The 24,686-nt window shown below is 44.0% G+C and overlaps 1 protein-coding gene across 12 annotated transcripts in view; it reads right to left on the bottom strand.

The window, feature by feature from the left end:
• Positions 1-405: 405 nt before the first annotated feature.
• Positions 406-24,686, bottom strand: part of SLC15A2 (solute carrier family 15 member 2) — a 61,703-nt gene continuing 37,422 nt past the window's right edge. For 5 of the 12 annotated variants that reach the window (XM_069021062.1, XM_069021063.1, XM_069021066.1 and 2 more), the window contains 9 exons: positions 24,482-24,563; positions 22,406-22,531; positions 21,879-22,043; positions 19,194-19,240; positions 17,118-17,228; positions 15,958-16,054; positions 13,358-13,504; positions 12,240-12,344; positions 406-11,389 (listed from right to left, as the gene is read on the bottom strand). In XM_069021062.1, the coding sequence (XP_068877163.1) occupies positions 11,213-11,389; positions 12,240-12,344; positions 13,358-13,504; positions 15,958-16,054; positions 17,118-17,228; positions 19,194-19,240; positions 21,879-22,043; positions 22,406-22,531; positions 24,482-24,563 (1,057 nt within the window). In that variant the 3' untranslated portion in view covers positions 406-11,212. The other 7 variants (XR_011152018.1, XR_011152017.1, XR_011152019.1 and 4 more) reach the window with 7 other exon arrangements.

Genomic DNA, 24,686 nt, shown 5'->3' with positions numbered 1-24,686 from the left:
TGCCCCTGTCCCTGTCCCTGCTGCTCCATGCTGGCCACACTGATTCCAGGCGAAGTGAGTAATGAGTGCTTGCATTGCAAACAACGATAGTCAATTAGCAGAGGGCACATACAGAATGTATGCACTGTGACTCTGTGGTTTTATTGCTCATCAAATAAAATTTAGAAATACTCTCTATTAATGCATTATTTCAAGCCAAACATGCTTCTATTCTGTTTCATCAAGCCTGGTTTGATTTGGCTTATTTTTGTTTAAGATCAATATGATAAACGACTCTCAGACTTGCCAACTTTAGTCATTTTTGTTAGTGTGACATTTGGTATTTCTAGAACTCAGGAGGGAGGCCTCCTCTTTTAAGGAGAGTCTCAGGTTTTCTTGCATTAAAACAAAAAATTTGTGGCCAGGTCAGTTGTGGAGAAATTTATGTGTGGCATTTAGTTTGTCACACCCAGAAGGCAAACAAACAAACAAACATCTTTCACAAGAACAAATCAAACCAAACAAACAACAAAAACCCAAGCAAAACCCCCAAAACTGACCCTCAAATGTGTTATCTTTTAATCATATGTGATTTTCAAACAGTATGCCCTTGGGGAACCCAACTCACAGATTTTCTGCCAACAAAGAGTGATTTTTGTTGAGAACAAATTCACTTCTCATCTCCAAAGCCAGGCCCACACACCAGTGAATTCCTGTATTGTGCATGCAAAGCCCAAGATCAGAAACCACAGGGGAGGGATGGCCCAGTGCCCAGGACATGCTCTGAAGGGGGTGCTTCACATACTCTTTCAGTCTCTATTCCGGTGCTGTGTTTTCTCCCAGAAGATGCCCAGGCTTTCCCAGGGGATGTAGCACCTTCCTCGCTTCACCTGCAGCCATCTACAGCAGAAACAACCTTCCCAGGCAGATGTCAGCCATCAGGCCCTTCTGTGCCCTTCACCTTGTGCTCAGACCTGGAGCAGGTGGAGAAGAAGCTGCCGCAAAGCATGGATGTGTTTTACCACTCCCAGGACCTGGGCTGAATCTTTCCCAGTGCTGCTTCCAGTACTTCACAGAGAACCAAATCCAGCTTGTCTTTCTGGATCTCTCTTTTCCGTGGAGGCTCAAGGTGGTCTCTTTGCTGCCCTGCTTGTGCTCAGAAAGGACTTTAAAACACTTACAGCCTGAATAGACCCAGCAAGCTCAGGCCTGGCAGAGAAAAAATACTCCCTTTGCCAGGCCTTCATGTTAAGTGTCTATATTTAAAATGACTACATAACCTAAGAAATTATTAACAGGTCTTTACCAGGCAAATCCGATTTCTTCTTTGGACAACTGGATGGAATAAAGCTAAAAAATTTGCATTGAGGATGAGATTTAATTTGGAGTGCCAGTGTTAGTTCTCCTACTGTACTTGTGGGTTTAGAGAATAAAACTGTTTGCTAGCAAACAATCGTCTTAAACAAGATCATCATTAATCCTGAATGCAGCTGTCAAAAGGACTGAGACTGCAAACTAAGAGGGAACAAGGAAAACCTGGTAATTTGTTTGTTAAATATTTGTAAACTGTCATGTCAGTAATGGATAATAAGAAAATTTTGAGCCTCCAGAGCTGATGCATAACACAAAGCTTTGCTGTATTGCACCTAAACTATTATCAATAGCACATTTATTATAATAATAGATGAAAAACAAGCTTTCTGGCTGAAAAACAAGATCAATTTGAGCTCAAGCTATTTGGACATGTTCTAAATGTTGTAATTAAAATGCAGCATGAATGTTCCTTTAAAAAAAAAAAAGTGAGAAAATAGCCTTGCTACAATTACACCATCCAGCCCTGACTCAGTAGCCTGACACTGAGAAAAAAAAAACTAGGCAAAATTGCATTTATGTCCAGTTAGACATTTCTCATCTTCAGGGCTGGCTGCAGAGCCTGAGCTAGCATGACTTTTCCTGTTGGGTCAGGATCCAGCCCAGCCTTGAAGATTTGATGCAGCCCTGGTTGCACTGGGCTCCCTGTGGCAGTCAGGATTTGATCACAGTCCAGCAAAGAAACCCAGCTGAGCTCTATCTTGCTGCAAAGGCAGCTGCAGTTTATGGTGGAAAAAAATTAAAAAAAACCCAAGGAACTGTAAAAAGAGATAAAGAAGCCACCTGTGTGGAAGGCTTCGCTGCTGGACCAAGTGCCTTGGGGACAGAAATGGTCAGAGTGGCTTTCTCCCCAGCACCCCCCCACAGTGTTACTGCACACATCAAAGCGTGACTGCCGCCTCCCGCAGCAATTAGAGACTCATGGACACTTCCCAGGAGCTGCCTGTCACCCTGGAGAACTGGGCTCTTCTTTTGTTCTGATAAAGAAGTGACTAGTGAGCTACAGCAATTTCTTGGTAGCTCTCTAAATAATTGTGTTCTCTCATGTCTTTTAATCATAAGCCCCACGAGGCTCATCATACCACATGTGCAATCCAAATTGGCCCATCAGCTCAGTTTATCAAAGGGACTTAATTTAATCCTAGTCTTTGATGGAGACAGGAGCAGTCAAAGTCTCCGCTAATAATTTTCTAAGTTTACTTATCTTGCAGATCTGGGGCATGAAGGCAACTTGGACTCCAAGCACAGCATTGATAATGGGAAGCCATGAGGAGGAAGACAAAATTGGCAAGAGCTTGACAGTCTGAATCAAGAGAAACCACAGCAGAAACGTGGTAAAACAGTGGAGACTAAAAAGGCAAAATAAATCCCATGATTGGTGTCGCCACAAGTAACAACATGAGACTGGTAAAATAAATTGCTGGAGGCAATATCTACCTCTGAGTGAATATCACAACTGTGAGAGGGCCAAGAGTAGGGAAATCCAAGCCAGGAAATGCAGAGCCAGAGGAAAGGAGGATGGTGGAGCTGCTCTGACCTGGTAGTGTCCCCTTCCAAACAGAGCAGGATGCAGTAGACATGAAAACACACCCTTACATGGAGAAGTGCCTGCTCTTCCCTAATCAGCTGAAAAGAAGCTCAAAACTTTCAGAGTTGAGCAGGTTCTGTCTAGCTGCATCTTTAAAAACACTGGTATGTCTCCTCTGCTCATTTTCAGCCCAACAGGTCAGTGTACCCCAGGACATGTAATACAGTGACACCAGCTACAAAATGCTGAGCAGACTGAAGCAAAAACCCAAAGAAAGGAACCAAAATCCCTGGCTTCAAGGGATGCTGAACAATGAACATTAGGACCAAAGGCATCAAAGATAAGGGTTTAATGGAAAAGCTAAAAGCCCAGCCTTCTCCTGAGAGAGTTGACAGGAGAAGACTGGAGCAGTGTTTCACTCCCTAGCTGTAAGTGATGGATGTGAACACAGTGAAAAAAAAAAAAAAAGAACTTTACTAGACAAAACCCAGCTGGTTCTGAAGCTCTCAATGGCTTTTAATAGTTTTCAGCTCAAACAGAAGAGGGAACTCAGAGCCTGCATTACAGAAGCTTGAGGAGTGCTGTGGGCTGTGAGAAATGGAGCACAAGCCCTTTGGTTTTAAGCAGCACATACAAAAGGGAGGTGCAAAGGAGGAACAAAGAAATCCTCCATTAGGGATGTAAAGGACTGTGCTGGCACCATTAGTGCAGAGGGATTCTTCATGGCACTATCAAAGTTTTGGCAGAAGATGGATAGACCATCTGCCTGCAAGCAGTCAAAACCATTTATTTATTTTATACAGAGAGTGCAGGTGGCTCAGGACAACCTTTGGGGAGCAAATGGAAAGAAAAACAGTGATATTAGCTTCAAAAGTAAATCCACAACCAGCAGACAGCAAAGGGTAAAATGCAAATATTACCCAGGCTGACTAATCCCCACAAAGGGACTGACTGGTTAAAAACGTGGTCTCATGAAGGATGTGCTCTTTGGAAAGGTGGAGGACCTGAATTTGAGGAGACCTTCCAGGAAGGTGCTTGTGGGTGGGCAGAGTGGGAAAGCCCAAACATCCCCTTGCTCCAAGGCAGTGGTGAGATGGGGGGACTGCACAGCTCCTTGGTCAGCCCTGAAACAACAGGGCAGCTGATGACACCGGCTGTGGATGAGAAAGGAGCAGGAACAGGCAAATTAAATACACTCTGTGGAAAGAGGGACCTGTCCTCTCTTTGCTCTGCAGATTTTGGGCTGTATAAAGTGTCAGGAAGCAAAGCTGGCACTGACAGCCCACGACTGGCATACAGGTGGGCTGACCAGTGCTGGACCTGGGAGCTGCAGCCCCCAGAGAGGCATCGGAGCATCTGCTGGCCTCTGCTGAACTCAGGGCATAGCAGGAGCTGGACTGCATGGCCTCACATGTGGGGAGCCACTGTGACTGACAGCAGTTTGCCTTTTTCAAAGACAGCAGCTCCTGGTGCCTGATGAATTCCTGCCGGCCTGTTTCACCTCTAACTCGGGTAGGAAAAGTCCATATTGGTACAGCACCTTTGAGAGGTTTCTTTCTTTGGTGAGGACAGCATGAAGGCTACCAGCAGCTCCAAGCAGACTTGGGTAGAGTCAAAGTTCCAAGAAAATTCACTTCCATTTGAAGAAACTTCATTTGTGAGTGGGTACATAAACACAGCAAGGTCTGGGAGATGCCAGTTATTACCCAAGACCTGGTCATTGGGGATGGGCAAGTAGACCAAGAAAGAGCAGAAAGTGCCCTGCCAGGATGCAGCTTGCTGCTCCTTGACCGCAAAATTGAGAAGGTGAAGACTGGCAGCACATGGTAATACACAGTTATAACACAGGGCTCTCAGCAAAACACCAACACTGACTTTTAAAAGGCCAAGCCTGGGATGGCCACAGAGCCAGCCCCACTGACACCAGCAGGCACTGGTGACAGAGGAGCTGCCCCTTTCCACCAGCTGCTGTGTCCATGCTGATGGGAGATCTGTGGTTGCAAAGGCAGCCCACTGAACAGACACCACTGCTGAGATGGACACAGCCTGTGTGGCTTTCTTTCACTCCTCTGCAGGAGAGAGACTCGCAAACTGGCTGGCTGGGCAGGGCCATAAATAACGTGTAAATAGGCTGGGGCCACAGGCAGCACCAATGGATGCTCCAGGGCTGGTGACAGCAGTGTGTCGGTCCAGAAGTCCCTGTGGCTTGACTTGGTACAACAGTACACAGTTGCTGACTGTGGGCAGCAACCAGGCACAGGATAGGTAGGAGGGAGATGCTGCATAAGCACTGTGTTCTGATTTGCCTACAGAAGATGGGTCAGGCCATCCGAAGTTGTGACAAAAAGGCAGAGCCAAAGCAGCCAGGGCAGATGCTGTTACCACCCAGACATTTGGCTCTGCGTGGTCTCTGCCCAGACACAGTTCTCCTGTGGGTCAGCAGCCTTTCTGGATGCAGGAAAGTGGACAGCATTACCCAGGACAACTCCCAAGCAAACACACTGTTGCTGTCAGCAGAGTCTGTATGAGTGGAGGAATAAGCAAGGTTCTGAGGGCTGGCAAAGTCATCAGTGAGAAGTGACTTGTGGAGAGGGAAGATCAGCATGTGGGACTGAGGGGGCTGACTGCTAGCAAAGGGAGCCATTTGGAGCTAACTTGGGAGTCTGCAACAAGAGGAGAACCAAGCTGCAGCTTGGAGAGGGTACATGTCTTCAACAAGTCAATTCAGTTTCTTTTCCTTACACACATGAGTAGATCGAACAGGACAGGCCAAGCGGACTAAGCAACGTATCCAATGACAAAAAATAATCTAAAAAGGGATGTTTGCTTGATTTGTGTATTGTCATCTTGGATGCCAGTTGCCACACTGGTGGATTCCAGCTACAGCTCCTCATTGCTCTGACTGAATTGCTAAATTCAGGTTTAGGTTTTTACTTTCTGTAAGCATATTAAAATTTTAATTTAGCACTAAGTCAGTGTTTTAGCAGGTTTTTGAGACATTAGCTATTTATCTTGTTGATTACAGTTCTCTCAGGTCCTTAGTTGTGGCCTAAATTTAGAGCAATTCTGACTGACTGAGCCCTGCAGGGTAACTGCTACAACTATTCATTAAAAATGAAGAGATCAGAGTTGATCAGCTGACTGTGGGAGCCTGCAGTGTGGCTGCTCTTCTTCCGGACAGTCTTCTGATCTACAGGTGCTAGAGCCAGGTTAATGCTGATCTGCTGGCAAAACACAGCATGAGAAGACCTTGAGAAGACGCAGCAACTCCTTGATTCAAAGCTCAATAAGAAACAGCTTCCTTCCTTGATATCCACCTGAGATGGTGAGGAAAGAGGGATTTTAAGCAATATTTTCTTCAAGCAATTTCCATTAGGCAACACAAGCCCTTCTCAAGGCAAAATGTTTGTGTCCCCCATTTTTGTCCCTCTGGGGAGCACTTTGCAGGACATGAATGAGAGTCCCTGCTTTACAAAGCACGTGGGAAGCTCCCTCAAGGAAGCAATGCCACAGTTCAAATTTAGCCAGCTTCATGTGGAACTTTGGGGCTTTTTTTCTAAATTGCTGCAGAATTATAAAGGCCCCACATCTTTTACATGAGAGGTTTATCACACACATTAACGTGAAACACTAGCTACCAACAGCTAGTGAATCCAGCTATCAACATGCAAAACCCTGGCCAGATCTGTCAGCATCTGGGACCAGACTTATCTCTTAAATGCTGTTTCAAAATTGTATCACAATAACAAATGTAGTGATAATGAAATGCAGAGTCTGGTACCATCCAAAATTCAGCAGCTGTGGTATTTGCCATGGAGCTGAACTCCCAAGTTTAAGCAGCTTGTGCTAGAAAGTGGTTCTTGTAGCTCAGCAAAGAAATTCAATGCAGGGGGAAAGGAGATTATTCTTCTGTGTATCACCCTGGCTAAAACTTGTTAACCACCCCTAATTGTAGCTCTCCCTCCTGTGCTAATCACATCTGTAATACCCATTCAGCTGTTTGTTCTGTCCCAAGGGTGAAGCCAAGGTGGTGGCTCCCAGAGGTGGTGGGGACATTGCCAGGGGTACAGCCACCTCCTCTTCTGGTCACTGCAGACCCACCAATGCTGGTCTTCGTGCTGGTTTTTGCAGTACTCTGGAATGCCAAACCCATTTTCAAGCCATGGGTGACCATCTCCCCTGATGGCCCTTCACCACCAGCTAGGAGAGTGCTCTTCTGAAAGACCTGAAGTCATTCACTGTTTAATCATCTGCGTTTTCCTCTTCTCTCATTTCATATTCTCTGCAATTAATTCAATGTAACCTCAGCTGTTCATTGAGGAATTGGGAAGACCTTGACCAAACAGCTTGCTTTTCTTCCTGCCCATCAGTCTGCAGTCTCCTTGCCTCACACCTCAGCCAAGCAAAGTGAAAACTTTTCCTTTCACAATAAAACTCACATCCAGGTCACTGCTCAGGAAACCACAACTTTCACCAGGGCCAGCCCTGCCTCAGTCTACTTTGCCAGGCCCTGTTTGGGTATCCAGACAGAAACCAGCTCCTGACCTGCCCAAGCTCCTGCTTCCCAGTCAGTGCTGACAGCACACACCAGCTGCATCCAAGCCAGTCCCATGCAGCCCTCCCAGGGCTCATCTTCTGGAATTCTGGGATTGTGGTGAAAGGAAGAGTGAAGAAAACAAAGATGCAAGCCTCTTGAGCTGCACAGACAAGCTTGCTACCTAAAGGCATTTGACTGCCTCAGAAAGAGGAGGTAAATTTAAGGAACCAACAGCCAAGATGTTATTTTTGCTGAGTTTGAAATCTCATTTTTATGCTTATCTCATGCAAAACTGGAAATAACACTGGTCACAGTTACAACCTGCTAAGGGGAAAACTGGCAAGAGCCAGTGCAAATGAAGGGAAATTTTCCGCACAAAAAGATCTTTCTCAGAAAACACCCTTCAGAAAAACAGATAAACACACATACTTGCAGAGCAAAGCCAAACCCCAGAATCTCCAAGAGGGTTTGTTCTTGGAGCAACACATCTACAGTTCCCCACCATCTCTTCTTCCCTGTCCCTCAGCTGGAGAGGATGATTTCTCTAGGTCAGTTGGTGTGATCTTTCCCTCATCTGTGCCAGGTAAAGCTTCACCAACAGCTGAGAGTCTTCAGTGACAGGTGAAGTTGGACAGGCAGCAGGCTGCTACTTCTCTATAGAGGTTCATACAGCTTTACATCCACTATCACTACTTCAGATCCTCCCTGTGATCCCAAAGCAAAGAATTGTGAGGAATAAAGAATATTTTTCTAAAATTGGGCATTAAGAGCTGAACATGGCCCCATCTCTGAGCTGACCATATGGAAGAAAAACCCAGAGACCTCACTACTCCGTGGAATCAAGTCCCAAACCTTTGATCCAGTCTTGAGTCCATTTGAAAGTGATGCAAGGCCTCCAAGGATGGAGGTGTGGCTCTAAAACTGGAGGAGTGCTATGCTGAATGTGCTATTTTTCCACCTTCTCCAGCTACAGAAGGGGCAGCTCATTGTTACAGCCCCTAGCCTACTCCTGGCTGGTTGTGAGCATGCCAGTGGAAATCCCTCCAAACTGCTGGTATATTCCAAATAAATGGGTCCAATTTAGCATAACTACAACTGCAGCTGAAGCAGTGGGAAAGGATCATACCAGCAACCAAGCAGGCAGATCAGAGAAGGAAAAAGCTTCCAATAGGTAATGGTGAGTAGGTGGGAAGAAGTAACCAGTTAATCTCTAAGAGGAATGTGAACAGAGCCTTACAGTCCCTCGAGCAAGTCTTGGGGGAAGCAGACCCCAGCCTCATGTTAGCACTTTATTTATAGCATTGCCTTCCTGTTCATAACCTTCCCAACTGTGAATTGCAATTTTTCCTTCCCCCAGCATTATGGTGATGGTTTGGAACATGGAGATGTTTGGAAAGGGGCAATTTGGCATCAGGAGTCTAAAAAGCAGATACAGATGACATCCTAAATGTATCTTTTATGAGTTTGGAATGATTTCTTTAAATTAAGCTCAGAATCTGTGACAGCTTCTGGTAGTGTCGCCAATAAGGAAATAAAACAAAAAAAAAATCATGAGGTTCTTAAGCATATGTAGTCTTAGAGATCTGGATATCTTGCTTTCCCTCATGCAACTTTGAACTGCTTATCAAGTGCTTCCCAAGGAAAGTGCTTCAATAATTTTGAATTGTCTCTTCACCACATATGCCCTTGAACCCCAACATACTTCCAAATTCAAGGCTTATAAAAATTAAATGCTCCAATAATTCTAAATTGTGTTTGTTCAGTGTTACTGGAGCCTGGCCATTCCTTCAATTTGGGGATTTTTGTTTTGTTTGCAGTGGGTGGAGAAAGAAATGCTTTCTATTAGTGCTTCAAGTTGGAAGCTGGTCAAACAGCATCACAGCAGAATGATTCAGCAGCCTCTGAGCCGATTCACAGTGTGTCATAAAATGGGATTAGGAAAACAACAATGCTTGGAGGAGAAAGAACCCACACAAAGAATCACAGCAGGAGAACAATACCAGAAAGAACAGAGGGGAATAATCCTCACTTGGCTTCTCAGAAGCAGGTTGGATGACCTAATAGGTGGCTTTCAATGCCTTTCATTCCCCATGGAGTTGCAGGGTTGAGCTGCGCGGATCCAGCCACCACAGCTTAATAAATGTCTCTGCACAGACTAAACCACCTCAAGTGTTCCTGTGTGCACATCTGCAGCCTGTTGTCATTTATCTGATGAGACCATGGTCCCCCTCTGGCACAAGCCCAGATGCTACTCCACAGCAGGTAGGAGCTTATGCAGAACTAGTGGTGGAAGTCCATGACCATTTAAGAACATGAAGCAGAGGGAGCAATCTGTGAGTTAGAAACCAAAAAGCTGTGTTTTCTCAGTGTTACTCAAGTGGGCAGCATATCAAAAGAGCTGAAGTGTCAAACTAAGTGTATTTCCTAGTACTGTCCTAACAGGAATTAAATCAAACATATATTTTGTGATCTCCTGAACCCAAGTATCAGCGACCACCTATGGCCAATGCCAAGATGGAAAAGGAAAGCATAATTTAAAACCTATTCTCTATGAACCTGAAGATCTTATTGACAACCTTGTTTTAAATTAGGTCATACCTGTTACAACTGTGGCCTTGAAGTGACAGAGGAAGGCAGGGACTCTCTCAGGAGTTTTACTAGATCAGCAGTGGTTGAGTTACTCCTATGCAGAACACGAAATCACAGTTTCATGCAATTGAGGAAAATCAGACAATTATATCACAATTCCAGTAAAATTGCTATATCCAAAGTTTGGTAGAGACAGAAAAACAAGGAGGAAAAAGAAAAATCTCATATGCTATGGTCTCTTCTTGTAGACTGAAAAAATGATAAAGTGCATCCTTGTAAATAACTCACTGCAGGATGCCTGGAATTTTATAGAAACTGCTGCAACTTGCCTCCCAGTGGGGAATAACTGAGGCATGAGATAAGAAATCAGCCATATCCTAACTTGCAGTGACAGGTGCTGTAAAAGGAAATGCCCAATAAAGGCTTAATGTATAGGAAGATGGCAAATAACTGTCTGGAATTCTGAAATAAGAAAGCATAAACCAATTCTCTAATCATGTCTAATCAAAGAACACCATCAGTTGCTAAAAACTTCTAGGGAAAAAAATGGGTATTGGAGAGGTGGTAGCATGCCTGTCTTCGTCAGTAGTGTTTTGGGAATATTTTAGCCTGCAGAACTTAATTCCCTGTTATTACTTCTGAGCCTGAAGGTGAAAATCGTAAATCAGAACCATTCATAACATGCAATAATGGGATGAAGTACTCATAAGGAGAGTTACAGGATGAAATCCTTTGGGACTGTGTGTAACCCTTACAGTCCTTGACGATAGCATTAAAAATTGTTCTGTCACTAATGTCTATTCTTCACTAAATCCTATACTAGTTTTTCCTCTTTCTTCTCTCCTAACATCTCCAGATTTTTGTGTCATATGGCATTCCTTCCACCCTTCCTCCCTGCTGCCCTAAATATATGTTTAAGGCAAAATCATAGGAAAGCATTCCATGCTTAAAAAGATGGGCAGGTTTTAAATTACACTGTAATTACTAACAAGGGCTTTTAATACCTGAGGAGCTTTCCCAGGGAGTTTTGCTCTGATTTCAGGAGCCCCATTGTTTTATAGAGGGCTATTTGGTCCCATTTGTAAGGTGGCTACATTTTGAGTAATAAAGACTGCAGTGGTCTAAAATAAAATAACACTGTCCCCACCCTTCTTTTACCATCTCATAACTGAGTACAAAAAAAAAAAAAAATCCCAACCCATGATGTGTTAGAGCTTTGTTTTCTGAGTAACAAGACCAATCATGTTTCCTCTGCTTGAGGTCTCTCTCTTCTCTTCTTTTTCTTCTAGGTCCTCTGGATCCACACTGACATAGAAATATCCCATGATGGAGAAAATAATGCACACAGCAAAGAGGAGAACAGTGAACAAGACAAATTCAGCCCACTAGGAAAGAAAAAAGAACAGCAGGTCAGGAGACCCCAGACTCTCAGTCTGGAGGACATCTCTGCACTTACAAGTGCTTTTAGAAGAGCTGGGTGAAAATTAATTTTTAGTTTCCAAAATGGCTCACAAGATAGAAACTTTCTCATTCTGTTTTCTGGTAAATGCTTGTACACATTATGTAATTACAAATGTGTGATACATCTTGAAACAGAACAGTTAGATTGAGTTGTGTTCATTAAATCTTTTCTTACAAATCTGTCCTGACTGGAACATATCTACCTGGGCTTTTTGCCTACAAAATTCTCTTGGGAGAGGTGGGTTCATGCTGGCCAGAAACAAGCCCCAGTTCACACCTTCATGGCATCATCCCAGAAATTTCACAGCCTGAATTAAACTACCTCTGCACCACGACTTCCCTCTGTAAGCCTGACATCTCAGGGGTGCCACAGACAGCTGGCCTGGCAGGATTCCCAAGCGAGAACCTTGAGGAAGAGCTGAGTGCTCTCTGGTTCCGTTCCTAGTGAGCAACTCAACCTGTGGCTGCCACTGTGCCCAGGCTCCAGGTCCAAACACAGCGAGCTTGCCTAGAGCTGAGCTCCAGCAGCATTACCCAGTGCAGGTCCGCTATTTCCTGACACTGGGAGGGTCAGGGAGGGCCAGCGTTCCCCAGGGGAGCACCACTGAGGGCCCCACGGAGCAGGGGCTGGGGGGCAGCTCAGAGTGGGCTGCAGTCACTCAGGTGCAGGAGTCTGGGGCTGGGCAGAGAAGATGTGTCTCGAGGACACGGACATCCAGAAGCACCAGAAGCCTGCTGTAAAGCATTATCTCTGTTTTAAGAGCCAAACCATACCTGTGCCATTGGTGCAGCCTCGGCAACAATGAGCACAAAGGTATTCCCCACAGCCACCGTGAGCAGCCAGCCTGCCTGCAGCACCGACTTCATGCTGGCTGGAGACTGAAAAGAGGAGAAGGGCCTGATCAGTGGGAATTGTGCTGTGCCCTTCGGCCCTGCTTCACCCTCTGGTGTCCTGCCCAGCGTAGGCGTCACTGGGCTTGGCCTAGGAGAAGATGGTGGAATTTCCTCTGTGTGGAGTGGTTACTCTGTGGTTAATCTCAACAGCTGCATACAAGGAGCTTTCAGAACATGGACAGGAGGACACATGAAGAAGCAGGAGACACTGTTGTTGCAGAGCTGAATCCTGGTCATCTCCAACCTGCATCATCTGAAACAGTACGATCAGGATGTCCAAGGAGCCACACAAGCCCTGCAGCTTGGAGTCTGGTGCCGTGTGGCTGTACACCTTTGGAAAAGAGACTGGATCTTGATGTGAAATTTCCTGCTGAGGACAAATTTTTCACATCCCATTACAGATCATCCCACTGTATTAATCATCCTCATTAATAAACATCTGAACTTTACTCCAGGGATAAATTTGAGCAGCTTCAGTAGCTGTTCGACCATGTAATGTCTCAGTCCTCTCTTCTCAGAAACCTCCCCAAACAACAATCAAACAGTCCTTGCACATTCATGACCCCTTGCTCCCTTGTTACAACGTTGCATGTTTAGACCCCTTCAGTCTCTCAACTTAAAGCAGGTGCCAAGCCCTCATGCCGCCCTGTAGCCCTTGAGATACCTTTGCCTTTGTATCACTGAAAAATCCTTCACTAGGAAAAAACCCTGATATTACACTATTCAGAGCTTTCATGTTAATTATCCAGTTCTGTTCTGTGTTTTCAGGTTTACCAGAAAAGGAGATTTCCAAGTATCACTGAGAACAGGTACCTTCAGAATATGAATTAATTTAGCTTGAGGGCACCCAGCAAGGTGTGCTATAAACCCACTTTCAGCTGAAGGACAGATAACATTGTTAGTAACTGTCATGTCAAAGGAGGTATGACAAGTCAATCACAGATGCAGGAATGAATCCTGAAGTCTAATTGTAAGGCCTTTATCTTTAAGTGGAGTACCTGAGAATAGGAGAAGGCCAGACCCGTAATGGAGAACATCACCTCCCCAGCAGATATCAATAAATATTGTGGTAACTGCCAGGCCATATGGACATTGTTGGCTTTGATGTCTTCTGACTTCCACATCTCAACAGCACCTCCAGAAATCTATCAGGAAAATAAAGACACACTGATTAGCAGCTGAAAGATCAGATCTTTCTTAGCCTGGACAACAACAGCAAATATACCAAAATAAAGTTTTAAGCAAAGGTGGAAAAAAAGCTCTGCCTTTGAAGCAAACTATGGCTCTCAACCCTGCCATTTCCAAGCCTGTTGGGAATGGGGTGACTCCTGCTGCACAGGGCAGAAAGAGCAGGATGGAAGCATTCCAGCTCATTCGGGTACCACAAGAATTCTCTGAATTATTGCAAACCAACAAGTTGTCTTCTGTAGTGGGGCTGGGAAAAGCCTGTGAGGTTCCAGTGCAGAGCCTGTGACCTGCTGCTGTCCCCAAGGTCAAAAAAGGATGACAGGGTAAGTGCTCATTGCATCCATGTGGTCACTACTCCCATTTTATCAGCACTGTACAACTTCCCTGTGATATCACTGACACCCAAACAAATTCAGCTCAGGAATGCCAAGAGTAGCAAAGACTGCTCCATATCAGATCTATTCAGATAGTTCTGGTACCTGTATTCCTAATTATTTTTGTTTGTTTTCCCAGTTGTAATTAATACTCCTTGTGATGCAGAGGCTCAGAGACTCAGAGAGATTGGACTAAAAGCCAGGAAAACACTAGATTGAAATTACTTCAGGCAGAAAGCCCTGTGTTTAAGGAGAGTACTTGGGAAAATACAAGGGATGTTTACGAGATGTTCTTAATCACCAATCATTGCCAGGGAGAGAAATCAAGAGACTATTTCAGCAGGCTAAAAGGGGTGAGAGCTGGGCATTGCTCTTTAGCCCATAAAGAAATGTCACAAGCACCATGCTGTAACTGCACAGTGAGGAAGGCTGGGCAGACGGCAGCATCCCCGTGATTTAAGTTTCACAGTTCAGCTGCATTAGCAGACTAATATATTGTATTCTTGATTCTTCTATATGGCACTCCTGGCAGAGGAGCAGGACTCAGTACAAATCACTCCCATAATTAAAAGTGATCTTGGCCTCAAGCAAACTAACTCTCTACAGAAGGCAGAAACCACAGAGAGAGATATGAAAAAACAGAGGCTCAAAAATATTAAAGTACTTAGCACAGGGTTCAGAAGGACTGAGGCACAGTGCCACCCTGAGCAGCCAGGGCTATAGCAGGGACTTTTGCAGATGGGACCACAAACTGGAATCCTTGGCCACAGTGACATGGGACACATCTACCTCAGCTGGCCCTGACTCTTGTGTTACCAGAGGCTCTGGGGAAATATTTTTAGTGTAATATTTTTCATGCAACTTCTCTATCTGGTTTCTCAGCTGATGAAAGAGGCTTGCAGCATGGAAGAAGGGTCTGGCCAACATCACTTCAAGTGTGTGTGTTTTATGTACATAAATCTCTGCACTCACAGATGGCAGCATCTGCTTGTTCCCTTCAGGGCTGTACATCCCACTCCAGCTACTGGAATTGGAAAAAAAAAATGCCAGGTGCTTCACGGCTATATTTTTCCTCCTACGTATTTGGACTCGGCAGACGTGAACAGCTCCCATTAATTGCCCAACAGGGAGATGCTACTGCCAGGGAGTAGCTGACAACACTTTGCTCTGCTCATCACAACACAGTAGCCAAAGTCTCAGAGGGCAACTTAGCAGTGTGTCCTGTCAGACTCAGTTTGTCTGTGTGCCTTTGTGGTGGAAAGGTTAAAATGGGAACGAAGTTGATCACGTTCATCTCCGTGGCTCCAGCCAGCTGGACCAGGGTTGAAGCAGTGTGTCTGAGAGGCTGGCAGGCAGGGAAAGGAATCAACCCTCTCAGCAGTTCTCAGAGCCCGTCAGGGCTAGGCTGTTCAGAAAACCATGCCTTGACTTTACACTAGGCTCCAAATTAGCTGTACAGACAGTGAGAGGAGGAAACAGATGTACAACTTCACCAACCTCCTCCCTCAAGACGTTGTCCCTCTTCCCCCTGTGCATAATCTACAAATCTTGGAAGATCAGTCTTTAGCTCAGTAAGCTAAATGTGAGGATAGAACAGACTGCTTCTGCAGTTTTTGGGTGTGAGGCCCCATCAGGTACAGTTTTTTAAAGACCACAAGCAGAGTCAGCTCTTGGCAGATGGCAATAACTCTTTGCAGTGCTCTGGGTCAATGTTAACTGCTCGAGCATGGCATGAGACCAGCACAAACCACAGATCACATGATTTTCTATGGAGGATTTCTATCCAGGGAAAGATTTTAGTTCTTTTTAACCCATGCAATCTGACATGATCACAGTGTAAGGTGGAACAAATACACACCCACCTTGCTGATGCAGGTACCAAAACCTTTTACTATCTCTTTCATAATGGACTGCCTTCAGATGGCTACTGTCCAGGGATCACAGAGTGGACAAAGCAAGTGAGAGCCACCAACACAAGAACAACAACACTGCCAGAGAGTAGAACAGGAGTGTGTAACCATCACAGGAACACTTACATTAGTTATCACAACAGTGTATGAGGCACCGAAGTCAAGCAGCCCCAGCTCCAGGGGGAATGCTCCTGTTTCAGTTATGCATTTTCCATTATTATATCTAGATAAAAGGATGAAGGACAGTATTTCCCAGTTAGTTCCCCAAACAAAGAACACAGAGCAGAGCTATCCAACATGCCCCTGAAATGGAGCAGGGAGGATGCAAGATGTAAAGATGCAGTAGTGTTTACATCAAACAATCACTGGAGTTCTTGCCATCTTATCCTTCCAGAAGCACTTAGACACTGACTGGAATTCACCTTACAACCAGTGCTAACATTTTTAAATGGTTTCTGCTTCTTCTTAGTGCTGATTTATTTTATTTTTTCCCCCTCAGGTTTATTTTCCTCCCAAAATTTGTTCCATTTCTTCAGGAACTGTAGGCCAGACAAGCAGTCAACAGGAACTCAAAGATGTGCACCCAGAAGCCACTTTGTTTTCTTTTAGTAGAGCAAATTAGCTTGCATATTTGTTCTTCTGATTTTGGATGTGTGAGATGGCACAGAGGCTCAGCAGCATTGCCACAATGGCTGCTGCATCCTACTAAATTGCAGCAATAAATATTTTGGATGGAGCTGATGCAGAGAAAAGACATGAAGCTTGTTTTGAAACATTGGAAATGCTAGAAATACCCTACAAGAGCCAGCTCCAGTGCTGCCAAACCAAGGCCATATGGAGCCCCCGTCTAACAAGCCCAGCCTGCAAAGCCATGTAATGCTACCTCATGTTACCAGCCCACATACCAACACACTGTAGCATGGAATATGGATTGGCCTTTCCCTGAAAGCACCCTAACACTAGGAGCTCGGGCCTGAGAGAATAACAAAATAAAGCAAGCACGAAATGGCAGAGGAGACTTTACCATGCCCCACCTTACTCCACTGACAGATGCACAGGAATGGCCAGTCTCTTCCCTCCAGGCCCCCACATAATGTGAATAAAAACTTCTGCACACACACAAGTGGCCCAGAGCACCTGCTCTGCACTGAGCTGATAATTCTGCTTTTCACAAACATCTGCCCCCACAACCACATGCCAAGACAATAGCTATTAGACTGAGAAAAGCCTCTTTGTATCCAAGGAAATGCCTCAGCAAGGACCTTCAGCTCAGGAAGGAGACTTACATGTCCCTCTCCAGCAGCGAGTACTCAGAAGCACTGTAGTTTTTCTGAACAGCAATGAACCTTTTGCTATCAATAGTGAGGTTGACATCTTGGCTCAAACCATTAATGAATCTGCAAAGAAACCATATTTTATTGACCTGTCAGACAAGGCAGAAGAAGCATAATAGTAGACACTTTAGAAGTTTGCTTACTCTCCCAAAACATTCTGTAATTCCATAAGATTATGAAAGTCTCTCCTGCAAGTTACCAAAATATTTGTCTGATTCATTGCCTAGTTTTTCAATACAAGATTTGTTTCCCTGTTGCATAATTTTACCCTCTTACTCTCTTTCCTGTGAAAAGTGACCCTCACTTTTTTGTGGTCTAGAACCTCCAGGCAATCCAATCTCAGAGACCATCAAAGATTGCAGCAAATTCAGAGGAGCCCACGAAGATGATCAGAGGGCTGGAGCACCTCTCCTATGAAGACAGGATGAGAGAGTTGGGGCCTGGAGAAGAGAAAGCTCCAGGGAGACCTTAGAACACCTTCTTTCAGTATCTGAAGAGGTCCTATGAGAGAGCTGGGGAAGGACTTCTTACAAGGGTATGGAGTTAAAGGACAAGGGGGAATAGCTTTAAACTAAGAGAGGGTAGGGTTCGAGTATGTTAGATTTTAGGAAGAATCTCTTCATTATGAAGGTGGTGAGACACTGGAACAGCAAAGTTGTGGATGCCTCATCCCTGGAAGTGTTCAAGGCCAGGTTGGATGGGGCTTTGAGCAACCTGGTCTAGTGGGAGGTGTCCCTGTCAATTGCAGGGGTGTTGGTACAAGGTGGTCTCAAGTTCCTTTCAAACCCAGACCATTCTATGACTCTATGGTGTCTGTTCTCTGGCTGTGTGAGAGGACAGAGCCTCAGCCTACCACAGGAAATTCTGAAGCTGTGTATCCTGATGAGCAGGTACACCATGCTGGCAATGAGTTTCTACCAGTCGGATGGAGTTTTCTAGCAAAATAAGATATCTTCATCAAAACTAAAACTTATATGGGAATGGTTTGTTTGGTGTTTTTTCACAGACAAAAGACAGTTTCCTTTTGGCAATTTGAAAATTGTTAGTAAAATCAAATATTTTTCCTTTGATCTATGCTTTAAAATATTTTGGTTTTCAGTTCTTTAAATGGGGGTAAAATCCCTGAAGTTAGTCAAGCGCTTAACAAAAGTAAATTTTTACAGAAAAAAAAATTCCTTCTAGTGAAACTTCTTTACAAATTGTTAAAGGAAAAGTCTGGGGATTTTGTCAAAAATCTCCACAAGAAAATATATACCAATTCTGACTGAATCAAGTCTTCAAGATGTTCAGTCAGTAGCAACCTTCACAAGCACAGGGCTATGAAGAGATACTGCTCTCCTACTTGGTCTACACAGGTTTCAGATAAAGGGGTTGGCCATTGTTTTTAAGGTTTGCTTTGTTTGGTTGTTTTTTGGTTTTGCTTTTGTGGTGGGTTTGTTTTGTTGTTTTGTTAGAATGTCCAGCTGGAATTTTTTTTCTTTTTTTTTGCAAATTTGCATCTTTTGCACTGCAGCAGCCAGCACAAACCAGCACAGGAGTGTTCATGGACTAAATGGAGTAGCTCAAATTAGGAAGAGTGTACTAAGCAGAGCCCAATGCCCAATTGTTTATGAGGATGTAAAATTGTTGTTGTATCCAATTTTGGAGACACTTGTGCATGACTTTGGGTGAATGTCACAGGTTGGCCAATTTGCAAAGGACATGGCAACAGCTCCTATCCAAATTGCTTCTTCCCTTTCATCAGTGAGATGAATTTGCCACTTTTCCAAGGAAGAAGCTCTTTTATGTTGCCATCTCAGCCCAGACTATCCCAGGGAGTGAGCAGCAATAGTTCTCAGCTCTGCATGGCACATGTGGGAGGTGACACTCTGTCAAGCCTCCACAGCTGACACTCGAGTCTTGCATGAGAAGTGTGGACTAGATTCCAACCCGAGAACATCTGGGCTATGTTACATACAGATGCATTAGACAAAAGCACTTTCCCTCACCCAACCAGCGCCAAATCCTCAAAAAAAAAGCCATTCCTACCTAACAGCTGCCAAACCATTTTCTGGCTTTGCTTCCAAGTCTGTAATCTAAAGAGGGGAAGAAAAAAACACATAAAACATATTTATTAATGCTGCCTTACAACAATGTGTGGCAGACAATACTGGGGTCTGTAGAGTTACACATGTGCTGCAAAGCCTGTGGAAATCAACGGGACTCTCACATAAGCTTTACATCAGGCCAAAGATGGGGAGTCCTGCTACAGTGAAGCCAATGGCAAAACTTCATCTCCTCCAAGGGCTTAAGATGAGATCATACCTTTTCTCCTCATCTCCTCTGTAACAAAGGGTACTGAGTTTCAGCCAGTCATCCTTCTACTGAGGCATGTAACACCCTCCAAAAAAGTATTTGTCTTCATCTTGAGATAGCAAGAGAGCACTATTCACATTAGCATCTTTCAGTGACTAGTTACAACTAAACTTGAGTGCCTTACTCCTACAAAATCTGCAACTGCCTAACTTTCAGACCCTGATTCTTGTCATATTCATGGACTTCACAGAAGTCTAAAGCTGAGAGGAACTACATGGTTACTATACTGATCATCATGCATCACTCATGCTTTCCCTAATCCTCAATACTCAAGAGATTCAACTGTTGTAATATGCAGGCAGAGAGCAGGAGAAACAGAGATGCACTGAGCTTGTTTGTGCTCACAGTCTTGCTCACGGTCTCTGCAGACAGACCCCTGCAATGGCAATCTGGGTGGGCACACTGGGGAGTGAGAGTCTCTCTCCTGGAGACCACAGCTAGAGCAGCAGCTAGATAGTTAATCAACGTTCATTTGGAGAAACCTATTTGGTGTACAATGCTGAAAAAACACAGTTAAGACGCAGACCTGCCCTGGAGGTCGTATGGCACAAAAAAAGAACACAAAGCAAAGCTCTTGGCTGGTAGAAATCCAGAGTGGTGCCATGTCCACTGAAGATGGCAGGGCAATTTCAATTTGCACTGCCCACAGATGGAACACAGATAAGCCAAAAGGGACTTTTGGAAACTGGCTCTCTAAAATTTTTCTGGCCCTTTCCCCACACTTTTATTCTGATGTGAAACCCTGAGTTTCTGAGACCAAGGATCCAGAATTTCAGTATATCTATAAAATGTCTATTGTACTTCAGAGTAATATGCTACCCACAAATAACATATGCCCTAAATAATAAATAGCCACAGTGAATAATAAATGTCAGAGCAATAAATAATAAATGGCAACTTTTTTTTTTTTTCCATAGGAGATACACGGGCATGAATACTCTAGTTCGTTGCAGACAGAGCAGCCAAATTATTACTCGTTTTCACTGATGATGCCCAGAGCTCTCAAATTCATTTCCTGCCTACTCAACAGCCCACAAAGGAGAAGAAACCAATTTCAGATTGGATCCTTCCAGGAAAGCACTCTCACCTGAGTGAGTGGGCCAAACCCAGCAGTGAAGGAGGTTACTCAAGGGTGAGCTCTGCAACACAGCAGTGATGCTGGCATTGCTTTCCTTGTGTTGCAGTGCTGGAACAGTATCATTTACCACACTGTCTTCCACATCTCCCTTATCTACAGCTGTGAATGACAGGTCAATAGCATCACCCAAGAGCACAGCTGTTTCCCATAACATGGGAGCCTGCCAGTGCTGGGGTGGGCATTAATTTAAGCACAGTCTAGACAGCTGGGGCAGCACAGTACTAGAGCTCTGAGATTGCTATGCTCCAAGCCTGTTGCAGACTTTTGCTTCCTAAGGACTGTATGAAAACCACTGTACAAGTATCCATTTCTTAAGGAAACAGCACACAGCCATCAGGGTCACAGGGAAACTTAATTTTGTGTGATACTGAGCCCCAGACTCCAAAGTGTAAAGTTTGATCATCAGCAAAGAACCTTAGTGTTATGACAAAATAAATTCTTTAATATTGGAAAGCAGTTATATGATTTCTACTACATAATATTGAATGCTTGGTGTGGCTACCCTGCAAGGTAGAAGGCTGAGGAACAAGGAGAATGGATATTTTAGCATGAGGACAGATTGTGATGGCATTTACACACCTGACACAATGTGGAATAACACCATTCATTTCAAGAGAGCTTCTTAGGACACAGCTACGCATAAAAGATACCAGAATCTGCCCTACACATCCCATATGCTCCTCTCTGATTGTTGCAGAAATACACAGAAGTCCAAATACAGCCAGCTCTGCTGCAGAGCCTGAAATGAGCTTAATCATTTATTCTGTTCAGCAAAACAAATGGGCCTTCTGTGCTTTTTCACTAAACCCTTGCAATAACTAAACCCAGATCATTCCTCTGATGCTTTTACTCCATGGCCAGCCCTAGAGCCTCTTTAACATCTTTGCTTTATAGAATCATCTTTGGGGGAAAATCTCTGGCTCTGTTTCCCCAGCTTTCTCCAGCTCTGCTGCCTAGCAGGCATGACTCTGCTCTCCCACTGCAGCACTCAGTGGATTAAAGTGTGCCCAGAAACTCTCAGATGCCACAACGCCTCTATTAATCAACCAGCAGAAATGTGTACAGATCCAGTGCCTCTAGCTAAGAAGTCAGGTTTAGAGCATCTGAGAGCAATCAGACAGACATTGCAACTGAGCAAATGAATTAATGAGCCTATTACCCCATTGTAGCATCACAGCCATTGAATTAATACTGTATTTACACTTCTCTCCCACACTCACTAAGCGGCTTGATAGGCTTCCTTCTGCCTCAAAAACAATTAAGCTGTATACTGATTTTTCCTTCACAGTGTAGTTAAAAGCAAGAGTCAATCCTTGATGTTGCAGGGTGAAGTGAAGGCTCTGTTGCTCTCCATTCAATATTAATTTTGAGTACTCAGCTGGGTTCTGTGGAAGAAAATAAACTTGGTTACACTTTCTTCAGATAAGAAAGGATCTGTCTTTTCCTACCAAGTGTAACACTATCCCCTCTTTAAGGGAGCCTGTAATCCTGTTATCCTTTATCCCTAACTACAGGTGAATATAAGGGGTATCCTTTACTAGGGAAATTTGTCTCCAAACATTCAATTTCTGTCTCATGTAACAGAGATATTATGCTTCATTTGTAAAGCTATTCCCTTGCACTTCTAAGGTGATGGAGCAGAACAAGCTTTTGCATCTGTGGGCTTTATTAGAAAATGCTGAAGAAAAGCCCATGCTTTCTTCAATGACATGCAAGTTAGGCCTTTCAGTCCCAAAAATATGCTTACCTGAAAAGACTCCACAGGCTGCTGAAATAGGTCCTTGTCTTGGATTGTCACTTGGACAGGGTTCTTTGCCAAATTCAGGACCCGAATTAAACTTTCTTTTGGGACAAGTCGAGGCATATCCGTTTCCTAATTAAAGTAAAAGGCTTTAAGTGCCATGTGTATGCTTTATTAGCACTTTAATATCTCTTCATTTTTAGCCATAATAGATTTCCTCTCTGTAACGACACTTTTCCATCCTTTCCTCAACAGAAGTTGCACTCAGAGAAAACTGAACATAAATCTTTTTTAGGGAGGTTTCCTCATAGTAGCTCAGTGGCCAACCCATCATTCCTCCCAAAAATTGCTCTTCACACCACTAAGTGGACAGGCTACACACCAATTGAGGAGGTAGAACAATGTCACAGCTTTCATTATACAGCTCCCTGGTGCCTGGATTTAACCAACTGCCATATCAAAATGGAAAAATTTGTGCTTAGCTTTCAAAAGCAGTGACCAGAATAATTGTTTCCCACTGCAGTCAGTGCAGGAAAATAATGAGACCAGAAGTTAAGTAGTTTTGAAAATCCCAGTCCAGCTTCGTGTCTGTAATCAGTGATTTTGCATTACTGGACACCTTGATATCTATACAGCTGACTATATAGATATTATTCCTTGTTTTCTGAGAGAGGGAAGCTGATGCCTCCAGCACTGAGGTATCTCTTTCTGTCAGGGATCATTTCCTAGAAAGAGTACATCAATCAGTGTCAGCCTTGTACTACCTGCAGAGCTAATTTTTTTTTTTTTTTTTTTACTTTTCTTTTATTCTCATTTTATTTTCAAGTAGCTGCCAGCAATACTGCAGAGCTATTCATTTTTCTTCTATCTTATCTGATAATTTGGGTACTGCAAGCAAGGCATTTTGAACCTAACTTGGTGGGGAGACACGCTGCCACAGAAGACAGAGCAAGCTGATTTCCCTGCATCCATATGCTGCTCTGGACCAACAGGCCTGCTAATATTATCCAGCAAATTCCACTACTGTAGCATTTCACTTCTGCGACCCACAGTCAAGTGAAGGTGGACCATCTTATCCTCCTCTTTGCTAGAGCTTAAAATGGCCTTTAGGGTAAAATTTTCATGCACAGGCAGGGGGGGACCTCTCACTCACCTTGCTTCTGCCCAGAGGAGCCACCCACAGCCAGAGCAAACTTTGGTGCTTGGCCAGAGATGCTGCTGGCAATGAGATCATTTTTTTACTCACATAAAGAGATCGGAAAAAAGACCTGAACCCACAAAGTCTCATTTCAGTGGGAGGCTCATTAGGGGATTCACCTGAGGAACCAGCAGATGTTAATCCAGGGCTGTGAGCCAGCCACTCTAACAGAGCATTTTAAGAATACATAGAAGCTTTAAAAATTAATCCTGGAGTAACTTTTGTGAGACAAAGGTCAGCCAAAGTCTACACAATGCTGGTCATGAGCCAGAAACAAACAGTACAAATCTGCAGGAGCTAATGTGGCATTTATAAGAGATTTTCTGCCATCTTGTCTGGGCATGCCTGGCAGTCCCTGATGCCTGTGACTGCATTTACCTGCCTTTCCAGAGAAACAATCTGGCTTGTAAGAAAAAAAAACCATCACCACCCTAAAGCAGGAAAGTAATTAAATTTAAAAATTTTAAAACAACTAAATAAAAAAACCAAAACCACCACACCCACACAAAAGACCCCAAACAGAAAAGTACAGGCAAGCTACAGCAAGAAATAGGAGAGAGAACAGACTACCTTTTGGAAATTAATCACTAGCATTAACTAGATGTCTGTCAAGCACTTTGACGATGGAAATCTAGAATATAGACCAATACAGATGACCAGCACAGCAAAACTGCAAAGACTAGAAAGAAAGACATAGAGACAAAGAGAGGGAAAAGTAGACAAGGAGTTATCATTAGCAACTGGATCAGTATGCTCAATTGTAAAGAAAACATTACAAATTTTGATCAAGGAGCACAATGGCTTAAAGGATTATCTACCAGGCATCAATAAACACACCCCATGGAAAGAAAGTACTTCTGAGGAATGCCTTGTGCTTTACTTACATTTATTTTGACTTCTATAACAGCTGCAAGTCCAAACGCCAGCCCTGCAAGGATCATACCTGTTGCCATTTTCCTAATAGGTCTATGGAGCAAATGAAAGAGGTGCCATTAAGGAAAAAAGTAAATGAAACTATAGAATACCATTCCTCAGAGCCAAAGATGTGCCAAAACCATGTAATAAACTGTCCAACAGGTGGCACTCAGG

The sequence above is a fragment of the Aphelocoma coerulescens genome, chromosome 7, assembly GCF_041296385.1.
Source record: "Aphelocoma coerulescens isolate FSJ_1873_10779 chromosome 7, UR_Acoe_1.0, whole genome shotgun sequence".
Classification (NCBI taxonomy): Eukaryota; Metazoa; Chordata; class Aves; order Passeriformes; family Corvidae; genus Aphelocoma; species Aphelocoma coerulescens.
Note: the sequence above shows the minus strand (reverse complement) of the source record. Positions and strands in the feature narration are given on the sequence as shown.